This window comes from Lissotriton vulgaris, chromosome 9 (genome assembly GCF_964263255.1).
Source record: "Lissotriton vulgaris chromosome 9, aLisVul1.2, whole genome shotgun sequence".
Classification (NCBI taxonomy): domain Eukaryota; kingdom Metazoa; phylum Chordata; class Amphibia; order Caudata; family Salamandridae; genus Lissotriton; species Lissotriton vulgaris.
In genome coordinates this window covers 1,075,820,015-1,075,840,348 of record NC_141697.1, presented here as the reverse complement: position 1 = coordinate 1,075,840,348, position 20,334 = coordinate 1,075,820,015, and the positions used below count along the sequence as shown (strand labels likewise).

The window sequence follows — 20,334 nt, the reverse complement described above, 5'->3', positions numbered from 1 at the left end:
AAGTGTGACAAAACAAGGGGGACACATCATACCCCCGCATATTCGAAAGCATATGGACATGTTTATACAAAGTTTCTCAACACAATTGCGTGGAATCGTCAAAAAAGTCTAACATATGGTTTGCCAGTCATAGACATAAGTCTGTGCGGATGGACTTCATGACAAAAAGCATTTAGCTCTATGACATAATACAAAATAGAAGGTTGTCTCAATACATTAAAACACAGTAGTGGAAAAACATTTAACTCCTAAAGAGAGAAAAAACTTTCATATTCTCTTATCTCACTAACATCTTGGAGTTCAGTATTGTTGTGTGGGGAAATTATGTTTTCTCAAATCTGTAAATGGTGTGCACCTAGGATCCCCCTGGTGAGATTCTAATCCCCCAGGAAATACTGTAGCTCAGAATCGTAGTTAAGCCCATGTTCTACGCTGCGTAAGCGCATGATCCATGTCGCCTCCCTACGTCTGAGCATCAGTTCACGATTGCCCCCTCTGATATTGAGGGGAATTAGATCGATTCCAAAAACACGTACTTTGATGTCGTCCTCATTTGGTTGGCATTCTGCAACATGAAGGGCTACCGGGTATCTAGCATCCCTCCTTTGTATAGCTCTCATATGTTCAGCTATCCTCTCCTTGAGGGCCCTGATGGTGCTCCCTACATATATTTTGCCACACTTGCATTCAATAATGTACACCACAAACTTGCTGAGGCAAGTAATGTTGTGTTTGATCTGATAGACCATTCCATCATGACTTACAAAGTTTTTCGTACCGTGTTTACCCCATATACACATCGAACAAAATCCACATCTGTGGAAGCCAAGGCCCCGTGTGGAGAGCCAGTTCTGTACTGTGGTGTTTGCGGGAACGGTAGGGCTCAGTTTATTTTTCAAGGTAAAACCTTTCCTGTAAGTGATGGAGGGTCTCTCAGATATGAATTCCTTCAGTGTGGGGTCCCCTACTAGAAGTTTCCAGTGTCTGTTCAGACTCTTTCTAGTGTGTTGGTTCAATGCATTAAATTCTGTTATGAATCTGACGTGTTGGTCAGAGGATTTCATTTCAGTACGTGTTTTTAGACAGTCAGGTCTTGTGATGGCTTTTGTTTTCGTCTCAGCTTTTCTGAGGGTGGTTTTTGTGTAGCCTCTGTTTACAAATCTGTTTTTCATGTTTGTGATACAGTTGTCTAGTTCACAGGCTTCACTACAGTTTCGTTTGGCCCTGAGAAATTCCCCGTAGGGGATTGACCGTATCTGATGTTCAGGATGAAAACTAGAAGCATGTAGTACAGAATTACATGCTGTAGGTTTTCTAAAAAGTTTCGAGTGTAAATGATTGTCTTTGACATAGAATTCCAGATCTAAAAACTCTATACTGGTTAAGCTGTGATTCATGGTGAAACTGATTTCCCAAGTGTTGGTGTTGAGGTGTTCAAAAAAGGAATGAAGAAGTTCCTCAGTTCCGGACCAAAGGAGAAAGCAGTCATCTATGTATCGGCCCCAGAAGACTATGGAGTCAGCCCAGGCAGTGCGCCCCCTTAGTCCTAATCTTCTAAAAACCCCATGCTCAGTTTCTCAGAATGCTTGTTTTCTACTTTATGAAAATAATCCGAAAAAGTCTGCCATGCATGCTCATCCATGCATTTGCATGCACCCGCAAGAGCGCCCATCTTGAAATGTTTTTTATAATAATATTTTATTAAAAAAACTATAATAAAGTGTCACCTGTAGGTGCGCTGGTGTACCCATGGGCGGCAATCTTAAAAAAGTTTCTACTTTAAAAAAAAAGTGGCTTTGTATATGTGAACATTTGCAAGCTTAGGCGGACATGTTTTCAATAGTTTTTACTACAGTAAAACACATATAAATATGGACGGCCTTGTGCACAAACAGGCTGACACCCATCCTTGAATGTATTGCATTAAAGTAAAGTACCTCAAAAAAGGTATGTTTATGCATGCTGATATATGCAGAAGCCGCCATTTTTGTAAAAAAACATTTTATGAGCACAATCCGAGAATAAGATGAGACCAGTATTGAAGGATCTGCTGAGCACTCGCTGTAATGTCTTGCGAGTTATCAGTGACGGATCCATTTTTGCCCCTGATGGACTCCGTAGAGCTATGACGTAAGTTAGAGCGGAATGCAATAAAGTATGATTTAGAATGTTGAGTTTGCAGTTACACACCCAAGATTAAAGATGTGTAATACTAAGCTTCATGTGTGGAGTAGGTATTGCAGGGTACCCAGGCTAGGGAAGATTCTACACTCACCAAAGTGAACAAAAAATATAAAAAGCATTAGTTAAAAATCCAAATATTATTTTTTAATTCAAAGGTACACATTGTCACAGTAGGTTTTGGCTAACACCGGACCTAATAAAAGAGGACATACCAGGATGATGTGCACAGTGCAACTGCCTAGGACAATAGCCAGGGATATATAGTTTTCAAATGTATTTAATGTTGGTTGGATTCATGGGAAATGGACAGATGTTGCTCGTCTGCATGTTTTTTTGCCCCATGAGCTCTGCTTCTGTTCATGATGAGTGTCGTTTTGATAGAGAGAGTTGTGTAATTACATGATGGTATGAGATGTAGATGGTTTAGGTGCAGTACTGTTTGTGAATTTTACAAAAATTAAATGTTCCCAGAACAGCTACAAAGTGGCATTTGTGATAGGTAATGCCAAGTCTTGGGAAGTGGGTGAGGGACTTTTCCTTAACACCAAAATCATGGCTAATTTCAACAATGTAAGCTTACAAGTAAAACCAAATAACTTTATTTCCTCACTCCAAACGAAGGATACTTGACACACACTAGTTAATTAATGAAAGCCCCGAGTATGTTTTATAGTATGGTTTATACTGTGACAGCCTATAGTTTTACCAGACAAAATATGCGACCGATCATCTGTGAATTAGTGATTACATTCAAATAATTATAGGGAAGAATGTTGTCTGTTCATCACAAATTACCAATGCGGGACCAGGAATTGTGTGCGTTTTTATTTTTGGAAGTGTACAACTTTCTAAGTTCACCTGTAAATTTCATTGACATGGTGAAAACTGTAAAAGCTGAATAAATTTCAATCTGTTACAAATACTTAAAAAAAAATTAAAAACTGGGATCCGGTGCTCCGAGGTTTCAACTGGCAAAGATCACAACCAGATTGTACAGCATTATATGCGGACATTGTCCTATTTTTCATGACAGACCCATGGATATCAGGCCCACGTATTTTACAGATTCTTCGAGTCTATGGCCAGACCACTGGCCTTCTTACCAACCCTTCCAAATCAGTGCTGTTCCCAGTATGCCGACAGCAGGGTAGAGGTATGTTTTACAATGAAGACACTAATCCATTGTACTTTGCATGCGTGAGTTCGAATCCCATCCTCGTCGCCAGTGTTACAATGAAGACAAGGCGTAGGTAGTATAAGAGATCTTCTTTATTCTTCTTCACTCCACCACAGGTTCCAGTCAGCTGGAGTAATCTGTGGAATGTTGGCAACCAGAGACATGAGTGCTACCAACTGGGTCAAGGGAGAGGGGTGACGGAATGTACCAACTGGGGTGGAGATTATAACAAGATACATGTGCATCTCAGCTCAAACACGCCACAGACGGTTTCCAATATTTGGGTGTATATATGTCTCCCTGCCCCACGACATCCTGGATACGAAATATTAACCCTCTCTTTGTCCAGCTCTGAGATGAGACTACCATATGGTCTTCCCTGCCTCTCTCGCTGTATGGGCGTTCAGCGATCTTCAAAATGATTTCTCTCCCCAGAGTGCTGTATCAACTCCAACATTTCCCATATCATATACCGCGGTCATGGTTCGCACAAATAAATGCTAAACCTAATAAAGGTTTATGGGGCGGGGGAGCGGTTAGAGTAGCACTACAGACATGTGTATAATCCACATATTGCGGTGGTATTGGCACTGCCAATGTATACTCATATTACTTGGCCTCTCACCTCAAGGTCATTAATGATTGGTGGTATAACACACCTCCAAACTCAGCGTTCGCCCAAGAACACGCAGCAATGGGAGGGATTCCTCACCTGCGGCTGTTGTACAGTGCACAGGAACTTGATTCTCTTCCCCATGCCAGTAGAATGATAACGCATTCCACCACGACTCTCCATAAGACTAGGAAAGCATGGCAAGATGACATCCCAGAATTGACGAACAATGACTGGGCTGCGGCTATAGCTAGTCCTAGGGGTGAGGTGGTGTCTTCTAGATACCGTCTTATTCAATTTAAATATGTCCATAGGGTATATTGTACACTCCTTCGTCTCCGGAGGATGGTAGTCATTGCTTCCCCTCAATGCCTACGCTGTGATAGGGAGGAGGGGTTATTTTTCCATACGGTGTGGAGCTGCTCTGCAATACAACCCTTCAGGTGCAGAGTTTTGACTTGTCTCTAGGAGGTGTTGTCCTGGGACTTCCCACTTGACCCTCGACTATTTCTCCTTCATGGTGCAGATGATATAGGTGGGAGGTGTTATAAACAACACCTACTCTTTTTTGCGCTCACCATAGCCGAACGTGATATTGCTCAGCTATGGAAAGGAACCTCTCCACGGACAATGGGAAAATGGCGAAAGGCACTTGATACCTGCATGGGTGCAGAAATAGCAGTCTTCCAAGCACGGGATTGCCTACAAAAACATAGGAAAATTTGGTCACGATGGGCCAGCTACAAGGGCATAGATCTTCGCTCGAAAACCCCTTAAGCAATAGTGTCCATGGGATGCTAATGGCCATATTATATGATATTGTGTCTTTCTTTTTTCAAGATGTATATGTATCTAAAAATTATTGCCAATGTGGGTGGGGTGGAACAGTCTGTGTAAAGTTTAGTTTTTTATGTTTGTTGTATATACAAAATGTACCCAATGACTATTCCATTTTTGGTAATATGTCATCATCCTGTATAGAAATGGCTCATATCGGGCTATTGCCTGTGAGGTACTTTAAAAATCCAATAAAATCAGTTTAAGTAAAGAAAAGAATTAAATGCTCTTTTTGCATAAAAGTTAGTCATTTTTTGTCAAATTACAGAATACAGGCTAAAATGAATCTGCTGCACAAAAGTGAAAAAAACATGTTCAATTAACCCTTCCCACTTTTTGACTGGTATATACTTCAGTTAAGGGATAAGTTGCACTCTCATCTCCATACCGAATGGCTCTCCAAACCTTTTGAAAATTAGAACTACATTGATATAAGTAATAAGGTTTATAACCATTGACTCATTACACAACTCCCCTAAAAATGCATAGATCGCATACAATACAAACAAGCATTTGCAGTGCAGTAGGTCTCGGATTTGTGAAAGTTAGAGCTTTTGGTGTTGAAAATTACAATGTTTTTAACTTTTGTCTTTTTATTTGCAGTGGAGTGATTATTACTATATAACACTATTGCCATTTGTATCACTTTGGGGCGCTGCAGAACCTGGAAATAGGTTTGAAGGAGGGGAGACAAGAGTGATATGCTACCTGATAAAATAGGTACTAAATCCTTGACAAAGCAAACACATAGCTATTGCAAGATTAAGTAAAGCATATGAAATGTAAGCAGATATAACACATTTTTCATAAGGAAACAATTTACCTCCTTAGATAGTTTCATAGAAAATAAATCACAAGTCAAGCAATCAGACCACCTTGTATTCACGCCTTTATAAACATACACGTTATTGCGCTATATATAAAACCCATTGCAAAATACTGCTGTAAAAAACATAAAGCACAATCACTTTTGTGGCCTAATAAGTGCAAAAAGTCAATGATCTAAATTTTAATGATGGAATAGATAAAAGTGGAGCTTTATAAATATACGCTTGTATAAGGGCTGATACCTAATTTTGCAGGAAAACATAATTTTGTTTAGTCACTGCATTCCAAAAACAGGGACAGGTGCTCCGTTTAGTAAAATCTGCCCGGACACATGATCAAAACCCGGGACTTACCGGAATGCCTGTTCCCACTAATCAGTGCCCAACCAGCCGCCCTTTGCACACGGCGAATCCTTGTTTATTTGTGTTTGGGGGAGGGGAAGGGGTAGGGGGCGGGAGGTGGAGTTCAGTCAGGCGAATGGAATATACAGCGACTACCTATTTGCACTCCAGGATCACAATGCTCTCGAAGGTGTCTGAAAGGTGACATGTTGGCGCTGTTGTCTCGTGGTACAAAGGACAAGACTTCTACGAATCTCCAAAGAATAAAAAAGAAAATAATCTCTTTATCTTTAAAGGCTAGCACAAGCCCAGCTCTTTCTTCCTTCCACCAGTGGGTCGAAAAGCTCTAAAGTTTATAGATCCAACTTGTAGATGCGACACAAAATACCAATAAATAAACAAATACATGTATAAATGAAGAAATGTGTCGAGCTCGCAAACAGTGCCGCGTGGCGTAGCTTTTCTTCGATCTCTCCAACAGGCGAAGCCATCCCGAAAAGAAAATCAAGCATACTGCTGTGGGTTAGAGGCCATTGAAGACCGTGCTGCAGGGGTGGCATGGAACAGCAGCACCCAGCAGCAGAAGGACGAGCGGCTGTACACAGTGGCGCACCCGCTCACCACTGGTGACTGCAGCAGGGAAACTGCTGCTATGCAGAGCTCCAACCCCCACCGAGCAGGGATCATAAAACTGAAAAGCACCCATGGGCGCTCAGTCTCGGTGGACAGAGACGCTTGCAGGGGAAGGGCAGCGCGGTCACAGCACCAACAAGCACGTCCATGGCCCATGAGTTGGGAGACAACGAACATCGGGAGGGGGCAGGAACAAAAGGAACATGGGAACAGGAAAGTAAACAGAGCAGCGCTAGCGTGCTGCTTCCGGAGCAATCAAGGGTTCTTTTCCGGTGCAAGTCAAAATGACTGCACACTATTTAAAATAAGCGTTACAATACTGTAGTTAGGCGGTGCTGCTTCCGGAATAGCCGGAAGTTACCTACTGGCTAAAGACCCAATAATAAGGCTGATAACAAATAAAAAGCCAAAGTTAACCAATGGCAAGCAGCAAGAAATAACAAAGCAGTAGGCAGAGTTTCAGCACCCTTATAGACTACCAGATGTCTCGGGGAGACAGCGCATGCGCGTTGCCAAACCGAGACCTAAAAAGAAACTTAGCAAATTATTGTTCTGTAAAGAGAAACGTAGTACACATAGAGAAGAATGAAACTGATTCATGTTGGAAATATTGTCTGTATAAAGCATTTAAAGAAAGCAGCATAATTTTCTGTTTTCAGGGACTTTTGCCCGCCTGTTAGTGTCCACGGGGATGTAGTATTTTCTTAGACTCTACTGCTAGAACCTGGAGACCCTAAATATCAGGTTACCACTAGTCCAAGGTACTAGGAGATTGTGAAGAGCTATATTTGTTTTTAATTACACTTTGTTTTGTTCACCTTTGAACGTTAATGATGCCCTGTGATTTCCAGACTGCTAAGTTCTGGAAAACCATATTATCAACTTTCTTACTGCTTGTTCTCTTTTTACATTGATTGACCAGAGGCTTTTTTTATTAAATGAACAGAAAGATTTATAAAATATTGATATTTTTCTTTATTAAGGGACGTATCTTAGAGGATTAGAAACAACAGCAACTTTCAACATTGACAGCCAAGAATTTGTACTAAATACTCCAAAAATATCAGCGACAAAGTGGTGGCCTGGAGACTGTAAGTTTCATCATAGAAATGATTTCCTATTGTTTAAGTATTTTATTATTTTCTCACTAAAAACACCTATTTGTGGTTGGTCTGTAGTTTTCGAACGAGTCCTCATTGTTCCAGCCTCCCCCGCAAGTCACCTTTACATGAAGCAATCGGTGCTCATGCGCACAGTTTCACGAATCGCTTGCTTTTCCAGGCTTGAAAGAACAAGCTACCTGTAGAATTATGCTGCTTTGATTTGTAAGCTAATGGAAGGCCAAAATTATGGCCAATATTCTCCTAGAGCTTTCTGGGTAGGATCATGACAGTCTATGCAGTTATGAAAGCAGCACCAGCCAAGCGTCTAGTCTTCTGGGGAAATGCCAGAATTCACCAGAAGGTATGTCCAGGCTATCCGTGGTGAAGATCCTACCAGTGCTCAGCACCAGCAATAATTAAAAACAGATAATAAAATAGTTATATACATGGCTCTATATTCAGGTCCTTCATTTTAATGGCAAAGTCACTGATTTCTTTCAAAAAAATGTGTGCAAGCAAACCTTAAGATAATCCAAGCCAGTGATCCAGTTCCTATTACATTTCACAGGTTTTACTTCATGTTGAGTGGTATATGTTTGTATAAATGTCCTATGAGTTATTTTCCTTTCCCAAATGTTCTGTTTCTGTAGTATTGTGAGTCTGTATAGTTTTGTGCGTTGTCGCCTCTAGATGTTTGACTGTTTTTTGAGTTTTTGCTTCTATTATTCAGGGTGCATTACATCACTGCCACTTGATTGGGCATATAAATATACTGAAATTAACAAAGGTTAAAGTAACGTTATTGTTAGTTTGTCTCCTGCATACACACACACACACAGATGCACACACAAGTAAAAGAACACACAGAGGCAATGGCCAGGGCAATACATTCCACTTACGGGACTTGACAAGTAAGGTTCCTTCCGAGAAAGTGTCAAAGTAAAGGTAAATCTAACCAAAGCATCCTTTTACGAATCTATTTCAGGGAATTTGGTGGTTTTCTTGTTGAATTGTTATTCCTAGTTTCGAAAGTCTGAGAATTGGCAGCAAACGCATATTGATTACAGTTGCTGCATTGGTGAAAATAAATCTGGAGCATCATGTGGAAAAAGTGTCCTTCACTTTCTCTATATGATAAGAATGATATAGGCATCAGCATATTACACTGTTCAATTTAGGCATTTTCTAGCCCTCAGAAATGCACCTCTGTTCCACCTAGAGACCCTATGTATCCACCTGACCATTCTCTGTGGCTGTGATTCCATACTCCCATATCCCACTGTACATGCTCTTCTGCTATGTTCAGCATGCATAAGATGTAGGCCCTGGTCTTTGGATGGGCCCTGCGCTGTAAAGTGCCTACTCTCTTTAGCTGTGGCTGGAGGGCTAGGGGAGCAGGCTCCAGTCTCAGTTCACTGGTCACAAGCTTCAGCCTTCCACAATGTGGTTTAATTACAGGGCCTGCTTGATCTTCAGCAGAATCTTGTGTTCATAATTCTTTCCCCAAAGAGCCCACTGAGCTAGCCCTTCAATATGCTGAGCAGACTCTGAATGTAGGACCTGGCAGTTGGCGAATGCCATGGACCCTGCTCCTCTGTCCTCATAGCAGGTTAAGTGATAATATTAAAGTTGACAAAGTGATGTGATATCATACATTATGTAATATGTAATAGCATCTGTGATTTGATGTTTGAGTTAATGAGCAGTGCTGATTGGAGAAGGGATTTGTGTGCAAAGCTGCCACATTACTGACCTCGGAGGCAATGAATAACAATAGCCATTGCCCCTTGCCCCTTATAGCGCCTTTGCCTGTGTCCCAGATACTTGTGTCTCGATGGTCAATACCTAAAGTTATTTCCTGGCCTGCTGATACGTAATGCTACATTTGGATCTTCTTGTTGCTGAGGACCCTGAAGCGACTTGTGCTCGCTGTCCTTATTTTTCGATCTAGTAAAGCAACTGTTCCACAGTCAAATGACATGATTGTTGAAACTGCAGATGAGTCTAAAAATTAGTTACTTCTCTAGCAATTGTTGATGAGACCTGTAGTTGAATTAATTTGACGCTGCGTTGAGACTTCCGGAAAACAATGGTCTTAGGCAGACTTCTGGATAGCAATGGTCTTAGGCAGACTTCTGGATAGCAATGGTCTTAGGCAGACTTCTGGATAGCAATGGTCTTAGGCAGACTTCTGGATAACAATGGTTTTAGGCAGACATCTGGATAACAATGGTTTTAGGCAGACTTCTGGATAACAATGGTCTTAGGCAGACTTCTGGATAACAATGGTCTTAGGCAGACTTCTGGATAACAATGGTCTTAGGCAGAGCGGATCCACCCTTGCACCTTGCTTAGACCTCAGGCTGTATCACCATAGTTACCTCCGCTTGAACACATGAAGCCCCATCTACTGACAACATTTACTACTGTCGTTTTTGAATCCTTATACTTTTCTCTCTTTTCCCCTTAGTGGGCAGGTCAGCGTCCCATGCTGTTGTACTCGCTCAGCTGCATATTAAAGACAAGGCATATGGCATGCATGCATTTATTGTCCCAATTCGAAGCCTGAAGGATCATTCTCCCTTACCGGGTAAGAATACATAGCTCTTGGCTGTGCTATATGTATCATGCTGTTGCCTGTGTTTTCGTAAAGTGCAATGATGCCTTGACATGAGCTCCACTTTAAAGAAATACATAAATGAAATAAATTAATGATGTCCATTAGAGGCTTTAAGAGGTTTCCTGATCATAGTTCTTTGCTGCATTGACAGGAGAGAGAAGCTTGGCACACAGAAATGACACTTCCTAGTGAAAGTCATTAGGATATCAGAGACGTGGTTCACCACTGTGTGAGGGGAACCCAGGGAGCCTGCATCTATGATGCATACTAAAGGGATCCTCGAATGCTTAGAAAATTAAATAATAACTGATTAATAAAGTGTATATAAATAAAGTAGCAAAGTGTAAAATCGAAATTTTAGAAATGTCCATAAATTTGAAGGGATTTGAACCTCGAGGCTAAAAATTAAGTTGCGGTCCTCTGATTGATTTGTGGGAGTAGTGCAAATGCAGCAAACTGAATATAGTATGGATGATGGGTGGCCTTAGATGAACTTAGAAAAGCCTCACCTTACCCAACACATTAATATTTCGATTTTTTAAAAATGTTTTTGAATTCAATACAATATTTTAGCATTTGTGTATTTGTTTGATGAATGTTTGTTTCTGCATTTTTCTGTATTGTTTTGAGATTAAAATGATCGAAATTGCTCGAGCTGGGGTCCCTGACTTCCATGAATGACTCAGGAGGGGTCACCGGGTTCCAATAATGGTTCAGGGGGTGTTCCTGGATTACGTGGGTGTCCACAGAAGTCAAAATCCTAAGGACCTCTGTACTAGAGGATTATCAGAAATATTAATATTAAATTCAAGTCGGAGAGACCCAGAACTTGTACCATCTTCGCGAAACCAGATAAAATGTTAAGGCCACTCCCCACCTGAGCTCTGGACAGGTGAGCCCCTTCGTTGCTCTATTGTAATGTGCACAGACTGAAAGAAGGGAGCACAGTTACCAAACAAATCTAGTTTAAGTGTTGTGTACTGGAAATTAGTGTTTGCCCAGCTATTGAAATTGTATTCCTATTAAGCAATTGAACTTACAATAAGGTCGAATTTCTTTTTCAAAAGTCATAAAAGGACCTGGACATATAATAGTTGTATGATACTTGAAATTCAAAGGGGCACATTAGGATCCTATCGCGAAATGGGGCCGACCGCCCGCCATAAGGGCGGTGGTCCCGCGGGGGCCATTAGGATGCGCCCGCCACAGTGGCGGGCGCATCCTGCATTCCTGGCATTGTGGTGGGCGGTGCACTCAGCACCGCCAGCCACAACCATTAGGTTAGCGGGCGGTGGCGATCCGCCCGCTAACCTAATGGACCCCAAAGTGTCTAGTTTGTGCTCAAGTCTCCTCTGCTGCAACAACAACAAGGTCATGGAAGTAATGCTTGAATTGTTCTCATCCACTGACAATCGCTCTCGGCCATATCCCAATCCATTGTTTTTTGCCCACTACACCACCTCAGTTTGGACCCAGCTGTATGCAGATCAGCCTAGACCCTGCTGTTCATGGGAACAATCCATCACGAACTAACAAGCCAGGTTCCTCCCTGCGCCGGAATACAAGCAACCTAGGATTTGTTTAGCTCTGATAAGGGCTCATCAGCCAGGCAATGCCAAGCTATACCTGGTTGAAGAGACATAAGGGCAAAACTGAGGTGAAATTGTGGACAAAGAAATTATTAATTGGGATGCGGTCCGATCGATTGCTAGTGGCTAAGATTATTTGAAGCATTTGATTCATCACCTTGTTGTTTTTGCATTTGACGCTCTAATTGTGCAAGGTATATCCAGACATGCACCCAAGCTCACTGTGCCACTGGAATCAAGCTATACCTCGCTGAAGAGCCCTAATAAGGATGAAACCGATCCTGGATTGCTAGTGTTCCAGTTCTGGGAGGACAAGGCGTAGCAGTTTCGGGCTGCACTGTTCCCATGAGGAGCAGGGTAAAGACTGATTTGTATATAGCTGGTTCCAAACGGAGTTGCATGGTGGGCGAAAAACAATGGATTGTGATGCAGTCCCAAGCTATTGCCCGTGGCTGAGATTAAGTCAAGTATTCCATTCATCAACTAGTTGTTTTGCTTAAGTCTTCTCTGCATCATTTCTTCTGCATTTGCAAAGCCAATAGGTCAGGTATTGGCAGTCTGACACTTTGGTTTGAAATTATATTTACAAATCATTTTTGTGGGGGAAGTTGCCAGGGCCTTGTTAATCAAAAAAAAAAACAATTGACTAAAAGCTAAAGAAAATGCTTGTTTTAAGCAGACCAGTAGCAACTAGACCTAGAGTAGAACTTGCTGGTGGGCTGTACTTGAGTGAATCCTGGCCACAAAGTGCACCGCTGAAGTCCTGGAAGCCTTACAAGTGACAGAGAGGAGCTGCGCCAGAAACCCTGAAAAATGATGACTTAAGACTGAGCCAGAAGGTAAAGGTTTTGACTGGGATGTACCCGATTAGTGTATCGGACCTGGCCCCCTATTGCGGTCGGCCTGAAATTGCTCCTAGCTCCCCGTCTATATCGATCGTAGGCATCAGTCGTACTCCACGCTTTTTGTTGCTGTTCTCACTTAAAAGCCCTAAAACTCAAATTTCCAGCTCCCCTTTTTGGACTTTTGTCATTTTGTTGTCATTTTATTTATTACAATTTACTCTTTTCTATTTTAGGTTGGGATTTTAATTGGTTAGTCTTTTGACTTCATTAATTATTTGGTACTGCATGAATAATTTACACTTTGCCCTAAGTTAAACCTGTCTGCTCAGTGCCATAGCTACCAGGGCTTTGAGCTCAGGTTAATTTAGTGACTTTGAAAGTTTACCCTGACAGAAGTGTTATTGTTCCTTGAGATGCACAGACACCCACTTCAAATAACCTATTTTCATACATGTGTATTGGTATTAATAAATTATGGTGGACTTTCAACTTAGTTCGATGACCACAGGTCAGAGATGTTTCTGGGTGTTTTGAAAAACATTTCTGAATCACTCCTTGCGTCTACCACAATAGAAATCCAAACGGAAGAAAAAAAAATAAAGCTACATTAGTATGAATTGCCCACATTGAGGTTTACTCTTATACACTGGCTCAAATAAATAATCAACAAATAATCAGAATGCTTTCTTATAGGTATAAAACCAGCCAAATGGGCAAAACAAATTTCAGCTGCAGTGTTAAGTCACATTATTTTGTAATAATATATGGAATTCAATTTAGATACTCTGCCTATGCACGTTTTATCCTTTCCATGAGAGTATTAAATGTTTACCTTAAAACATGTAGGCCCTAGCTTACTCGTGTTCACACTATGCAGAGTATGTAAGCAAATGTATTGTGCAATGTCATGCAAGAGGTAAAATTTTGCTTGACCCATAATCTACTAACCACCACCACCAGAACCAGCTTCACCAACTGCATGACCATGGTAGCAAAGTGGATGAGTACCAACTGCTTGAAGCTCATCTCTGACAAGACGGAACTACTGGTCTTTGGATAGAAGACCTCCCCATGGGATGCCACCTGTTGGCTGTCAGAGCTAGGACCAACACCCACGACCACACCAGAAATCTGCAGATCACCCTGGACGATAAACTTGACATGACGTACAAGCCCTAGTAGTGAGCGCTGTCTACTTCCACATTCTTTGTATGCTTCAAAAGATCGTCAAATGTCTCACACACCAGACGAACCGTCACACAATCACTCATCATAAGTAGACTCAACTATGGCAACACAATTTATGCCGGAATCTCCAAGCAGCTCCTACACAGACTTCAGAACGCCACCGCAGGACTCCACCTCACATGCCGCACCCCCATTTCACAACACCTCCGAGAACTCTATTGTCTCCCAGTTCACAAATCCACAAATACAAGGCTTCGCACAGCACTGCACCAGCATATCTGAACAGCCGCTTACACTTTCACAAGTCTGCCAGGCACCTATATTCAACCTCATGTTTTACACACCTGCAAAGCGCCTTGGTATTTTCTCAGGCGATTAGTGTGCTGTACAAATTAACATAACCTTACCTAACATAATATTGGCCTTCTGCTGCTGCTGTTATCACCTCCTCTGGTATGTTAACAAGGCTGTCATGCGCAATGCACAACCTTTCACCATAGTGGAGCGGTGAGTATGCTTTATCAAGCATTATATTTGTACTGGCAGCATTCCCTTCCAGTGGTATGCCTAGACAAACCTAGACGGATCCCACACCTTGCACTCTTTCTGCTGGTTCAGCCTCCCCCTCTTTTAATTAAATGCGGGGAGTGAGGGCTAACTGGAGCCTGCAGGACGCTCTGAGTGCTAAGGATTATATACCATATAAATACTCCAGTATTAAGATTTTTGAGGCAATATTGGTTATTAACCACCATGCATATTTGCAGATGCTGGTTGAATTTGTCACTTCTTTACAGTGCTGCTTGTTCTTGTTTCTCCTTCACCTGGTAACTAAAGTTTAGTGTCTCTTCATAAAGGTTTTGATCCTGAGAACTTTTGTGTTTAATTGCAAAAATGGTCAGTGGACTAAATTGTAAGATCCATCTACTTCATTACTTAAATCTTGTCTTATCCTAGGGGGAGCAAGATTGCAGAGAGAATTCTCATTTCTGTAATGCGTTGTTTCCATGTTATCTACTGCCTTTCATCATTATCCATCCTAGAGATTGAGCATATTAAGATGATGAGACAGGCCTCAAATCTGAAAAAACACTGATTACATTTTGACATGGACCTAGTACTAAGACACTGTAGAGTTGTAGTTACTGTAGAGCAGTACTATCTGCAGCTGGAGAAAACTGCCGGCATACCTCTGTCACGCACTCAAAGCTTGTTGGTCATCGGGAGAGTATTGCTGTAACAACCAGAGTGTTGTTCCTCAAGATATTTTAAACTTGAATTGATTGAAAGTTAGAAACAATGATATCTTGGAAATGCACTGTATTCATTCTCTTATAATGGGTGCAATGAATGAAAATGCAAGAAGGGTCCAAAGTCTCATTTTCAAAGAATACAGAAATTTGCAATACCCTTACCTCGACAACATACTTGGGAGGAATAAATTGTGTACTTATCTGTGTGCAATGATAAGATTAGGATTATACATTACGCGTTTGCACGGCATCCATCTGCATGTAGTAAAACAATACATGAGTAAAGTTTGCATGCCAGACACAATAGTCCAACTGCATAAAACCAGTGGTCAAGCTTTGGGGTCACTCATCTAATAGGTCTCGCATGGCTGTAGTGAGCCCACAAAGGGAATCACTGCCTGCCTCAGTACACAATACATTACCTCCCACAAGGACATCTGCCAAAGCAAGACCTCTCTAGGACCCAGCCCTCTTTGCACTTGGTCATAGTACACCAAGTCCCCTGCTAACACTGTTATATCTTTACTCATAAAGAGATATTTCATAGTAATGGAGCTTTGTATGGCATTATAGTTAGTATTTCTGCTTATTGTACTGCAATTGTCCCTAATGAAAATTTTGGATGAGCTAATCACTATTGTAACCTTGTCCAGTATTTGTAACTTTGATCACATTTGTCTGTATGTTGGGGTGTCATTGATCAATACTATATTAGGATGTTGAAAACAATAGAGCCCCATGGTGTGGTGCGTTTTCCTATGTATACTTTTAAATGAGAAGAAATTAACTGGTTCCACATTTCCTTTTTTTTCAGGAATCGTGGTTGGTGACATTGGTCCTAAAATGTCATTTGAACACATTGACAATGGTTATCTCATTATGCGAGATGTCCATGTTCCTAAAGAAAACATGCTAAGCAAATATTCTCAGGTAATTATTTTGTGCCATCTGCTATAAAGGGCAGACCAACATGGTGCCTTCATAAAGTGGAAGATATAAACTGCCCAGGCAAACTGTTATTTAGGGTTCAGAGATAACAATATTTTGCATTCCATGTAGAAATGCCACCGTTTCAGCAGTGTTGTGCAAAACCCCCCAAAGATTAGTATTATCCAGTTCCACTGTTTTCTTTCCTACTGTGCTTGAGGTGAGAATGTAATCTCGATTCTCGTGAAAGAATCTTTAATGCAAAAGCAGAGGATGGCTGAAATTACACGGGGCTTGGTGAAATCTGTGAATTTAGTTCCTTTACCTTGCAGATTACTTTATTTTCTTAAAGATGATTTAGTATTTTAGAATAGTGATTCTCTTGCAGGAAACCATATTGCAGCAACTCACTGGATTTCCCTGCTCAGTGCCACCATCAGAAGCATAATGGTCTCAAGCAGTCAAAAGTAAGACTGTCCCTGACATTGAGTGAAAAACTCACCGCATACCAGGGCCACTGATATTTAGGTCGAGCTCGACCTGCATTCAATGCGAAGCATTGATTGCTGTCTGCTCGGAACCTATTGTCAGCCGTTTCTAGGAATGAAGACACGAGTCAGACGCGTGCTTTTGCAGTCTCAGTTTTGACCGCGGGAGTGCGCGTCTGAGCCGCGCTTGCGCAGACGAACTCACAGCCACTGCTTTCGCTTCGCTCGCATGCATTAACGGCGCACACACACAGACACAGCCAGCCCCCACCCCTCTGCATGCACACACACACACACAGGCGCGCGCACACATACACACGCTACCGCCCCCCCAACCCCCACCCCCCTGCACACACACAGACGCGCACGCACGCATACACATGCCGCCGCCCTCTGCCCTCCCCCCCCCACACACACACACACGGTGGTTGGGTGACACGGGCAGCTGCCCTCTGCCAGGCTCACAATGAGCGAGAGGGAGGGGCTTTGCTTATCCTCACCGGGGCTCTTCAGATTGTAGCGGGCTTCCATGGCTGCTGCTGCGGCTGCGGCTGCTGCTCCTGCTCTCACAGATGCTCGTGGTGTGCCGGGTTCATGTCGGTGTTCCGCCGCCCCAGCTTTAGCCCTGACGTGGCACCAAGTTCGTGGCCCTGCCCCGGTGCTCACACTAACGCTGCAAGCTGCGGCGCCCGGGGAGGTGACGTCAGCTCCAGCCGCTGACTGTGTCCTTCAGTGCAGCGCCAACATAGAAAAGGGACTGGTGCGGCGGAGAAAGTGCAAGCGAAACTGCAGGAAGGGTAGGCAGAGGCCTCGAGCGCGCAGACACTCAGGCCATCTTATGAGAAGAAGGCTTCCTCTTCAAGTACCGTTCATCATTGAATTGAAAAAAAGAAAACAGATTTTTATTATGCATCTGGCTTTAGGTTATCGCTACTGGCTGCGCTGTCATAATTGTAAATGACATTCGAATATGTTTGCCGCTTTAGTAAGTAAGTAAGTACCCATAATATTTTTATAATAGGGATATGAAGGGCTTTTTTGGTAATGTTTCAAGGTATGTGACGTATACGCAGAGAAATCACATACTTGTTTTTTTATCTGTCTCAGTGTGACTGTGTGCGCTAGGGCCTGGCCAGTGATTTATGCCATTGTTAGAGAAATTACATTTGTTGGCATTCTGTTGCCCTATTTTCTCCATCCTAGCACAGTAGCAATATTTGTGGCTTGCTGGGGCAGTAGCAATATTTGTGGCTTGCTGGGGCCAACTATGTAAGCCCCTCCCTGTGTGTGTGGTACCGCAGTAGGGTGAGCAGGTGTCTCGGATTCGCCGAGGCAGTCCCTGTTTTTCAACCGCTGGTTTGGGTCACGTCCCGGTGTTTAGAGAGGGCCAACTCAAAACAGTGAGAGACGGTTTTTTAGGTGTTCCAAATCAGCGCTAGTTCGTAGCTGTTACTAGTAAGCAATTTAATTAACCGGTATGATGCTGGTTTTGAAAATTACATTTTATTTAATTTCTTAGTGCTTTTTCTGTGTGTTTGTGTTGTTGAGGGTTGTCCTTCTTTGCCACTTCCTTGATGTACAATTCTAGTCCTTCCTCTGTGTTTTTGAAATGTCCCGGTTTTTCAGTCGCATGATCTGGTCACCCTCTGTGGTAGGCATCCCCGACCAGAAACTTCCTATTGGTTCTGGTCGAGTTCATTGCAGAGGTGGGCGGGGAGTCGTGGGTGTGGTCGGCCCGCAGGAGCAGGGTTGATGCATTCCTACAGGTTAGTAAACATCGATGTGATGTTTGGTGCCACAACAATTTATCATAGGGGGACCATGTGCGTACCCATTCATATTAGTGCAACAGGAGCAGTGGCACCGGGGTCTGTCAATACTGGGGACAAGGCACTACACCACAGTTATGGTTGCATTTTACAACTGAACCAGGGCACCCTTGCTACGCTCCAACCCAGCACTGAAAGGAGCATTAAACATATCACTAGAATGTAACCAGGTAACCTATAGGTTACACATGCATCTCTGCAGTTGGTTCCTCAACCCATTGAGCGGTCTCCCTTAGAACAGAAAGTGTGAGCTCAGTTGCAGGTTATATTCTGGGATAGCAGCCTGCTGAATAAACTGATAAGTCGATCATACCTTAAGCTGTGTAGCAAGCACATTACCCCTTGGGCCCCAAGTCATCGTTCCAATAATACATGGAGAGTTCTGTAAACCAGATAAAGCATGGATATTTCCTGGATATGATCAGATAATGGCTAAGCCAATGTATACACTTTTAAACATACGTTCCGCACCTTTTACAAGGACAGTCATTAGCCAGACGCTCCAGTGAGCTATTTACGTAGCAGTAGATAATCTACATGAGAGTTAGGAAAGAAACAGATCTCTTTATTAATCAGACATGGAAGAATAGTTGGTACGAGCAACAAACGGAGCAATATCCTTTGAAGCCATGCACAGACTCTCACACTCTCACAGACTCTCACTCTCTCACTGACACACACTAACTCTCACTCACACTGACTCACTCACACCACTGACTCACTCACACCACTGACTCACTCACACTGACTCACTCACACTGACTCACTCACACCACTGACTCACTCACACTGACTCTCTCTCTCACTCACTTTCTCACTCACACTGACTCACTCACACTGACTCTCTCACTCTCACTGACAGACTCTCTCACTCTCACTGACAGACTCTCCCACTCTCACTCTCACTTGAAATAAACTACCAGTTGGGGAGTTTGTTTCAGTAAAACAAAAATGAATGGTGTGCAGGTAAAAAATGAGTGCTTCCCACTCTTTCATTGTGTATGTTCAACACATCCACTGCCCAAGCGGATACTAAAATACCATTGGTGCATATGCCCTTTACAAACCTCTCTCCAATCATCTTTCATTCACTTTGTCCTTCCTTGATTTACGGTAGTGACCAAGTTTGAACCTTGCCAAGTTCAGCAGTGGAAACACCCACAACACTTAACCAGATTACTACTTGCACCTAAGTGACTCCTCAAGTTGTGTCCTCTCAGCCATTTTGTTTAATTTTGATAAATATTAATCCATACATCATACAATAAATTAAGAACAGCCCTCCAGTGTTATTATAGTGTCCCACTCAGTTCTTTAACTGATAGAATTACTGCATAAACCTGTAACATTGTTAAGTGTTCTCCTCTATCGCTGCTTCTTACCAATATCGTTTTATGACAGCTAGCATCCAAGTTAGTTTACCTTAATGCCAATTAATGTCTATTTGCTTTGCAGATTCTTGCTTAATTATTTTGTGTCATTTGAACCCCCAAACTACTTTTCATTACTTTATTCATCTATTGTATCGAATTCATTAGATTTATGCCCAGTTCCATCACCAAAAAATTAACCATTCCTGTGAAACTGTTATAAACCTAAATCTGGGTGAGAGTTAATCTCCAGTTCCATTCAGTTCTCTAGGTCATGGGATCTGTAGATGATGAAGGTAAGGTCCTCTTGGAAGCTAAGGTAATGTGACTGAGAGACAGTGTTGTGTAGAAATGGTATAGTTAGTCAGGCGCTAATCTGTAGATGTCCGATACTCCATGGATATTCCAGGTTTGGATTTTGATTCTCCGATGGGATGTGTATCTGTTAGACTAAATGTATGAACGTGATGCATGCCAGATGTTTTACGGTAGGGTCTAAGTTGAAGGTT

At 42.3% G+C, this 20,334-nt stretch overlaps 1 protein-coding gene across 1 annotated transcript in view; it reads left to right on the top strand.

Moving 5' to 3' along the window:
• ACOX2 (acyl-CoA oxidase 2) overlaps positions 1-20,334 on the top strand; it is a 223,853-nt gene that overhangs the window by 88,103 nt on the left and 115,416 nt on the right. Inside the window, exons 4-6 of the mRNA XM_086939062.1 lie at positions 7,597-7,704; positions 10,187-10,306; positions 16,026-16,141. Of these exons, the coding sequence (XP_086795188.1) occupies positions 7,597-7,704; positions 10,187-10,306; positions 16,026-16,141 (344 nt within the window). The remainder of the gene's footprint in view (positions 1-7,596; positions 7,705-10,186; positions 10,307-16,025; positions 16,142-20,334) is intronic.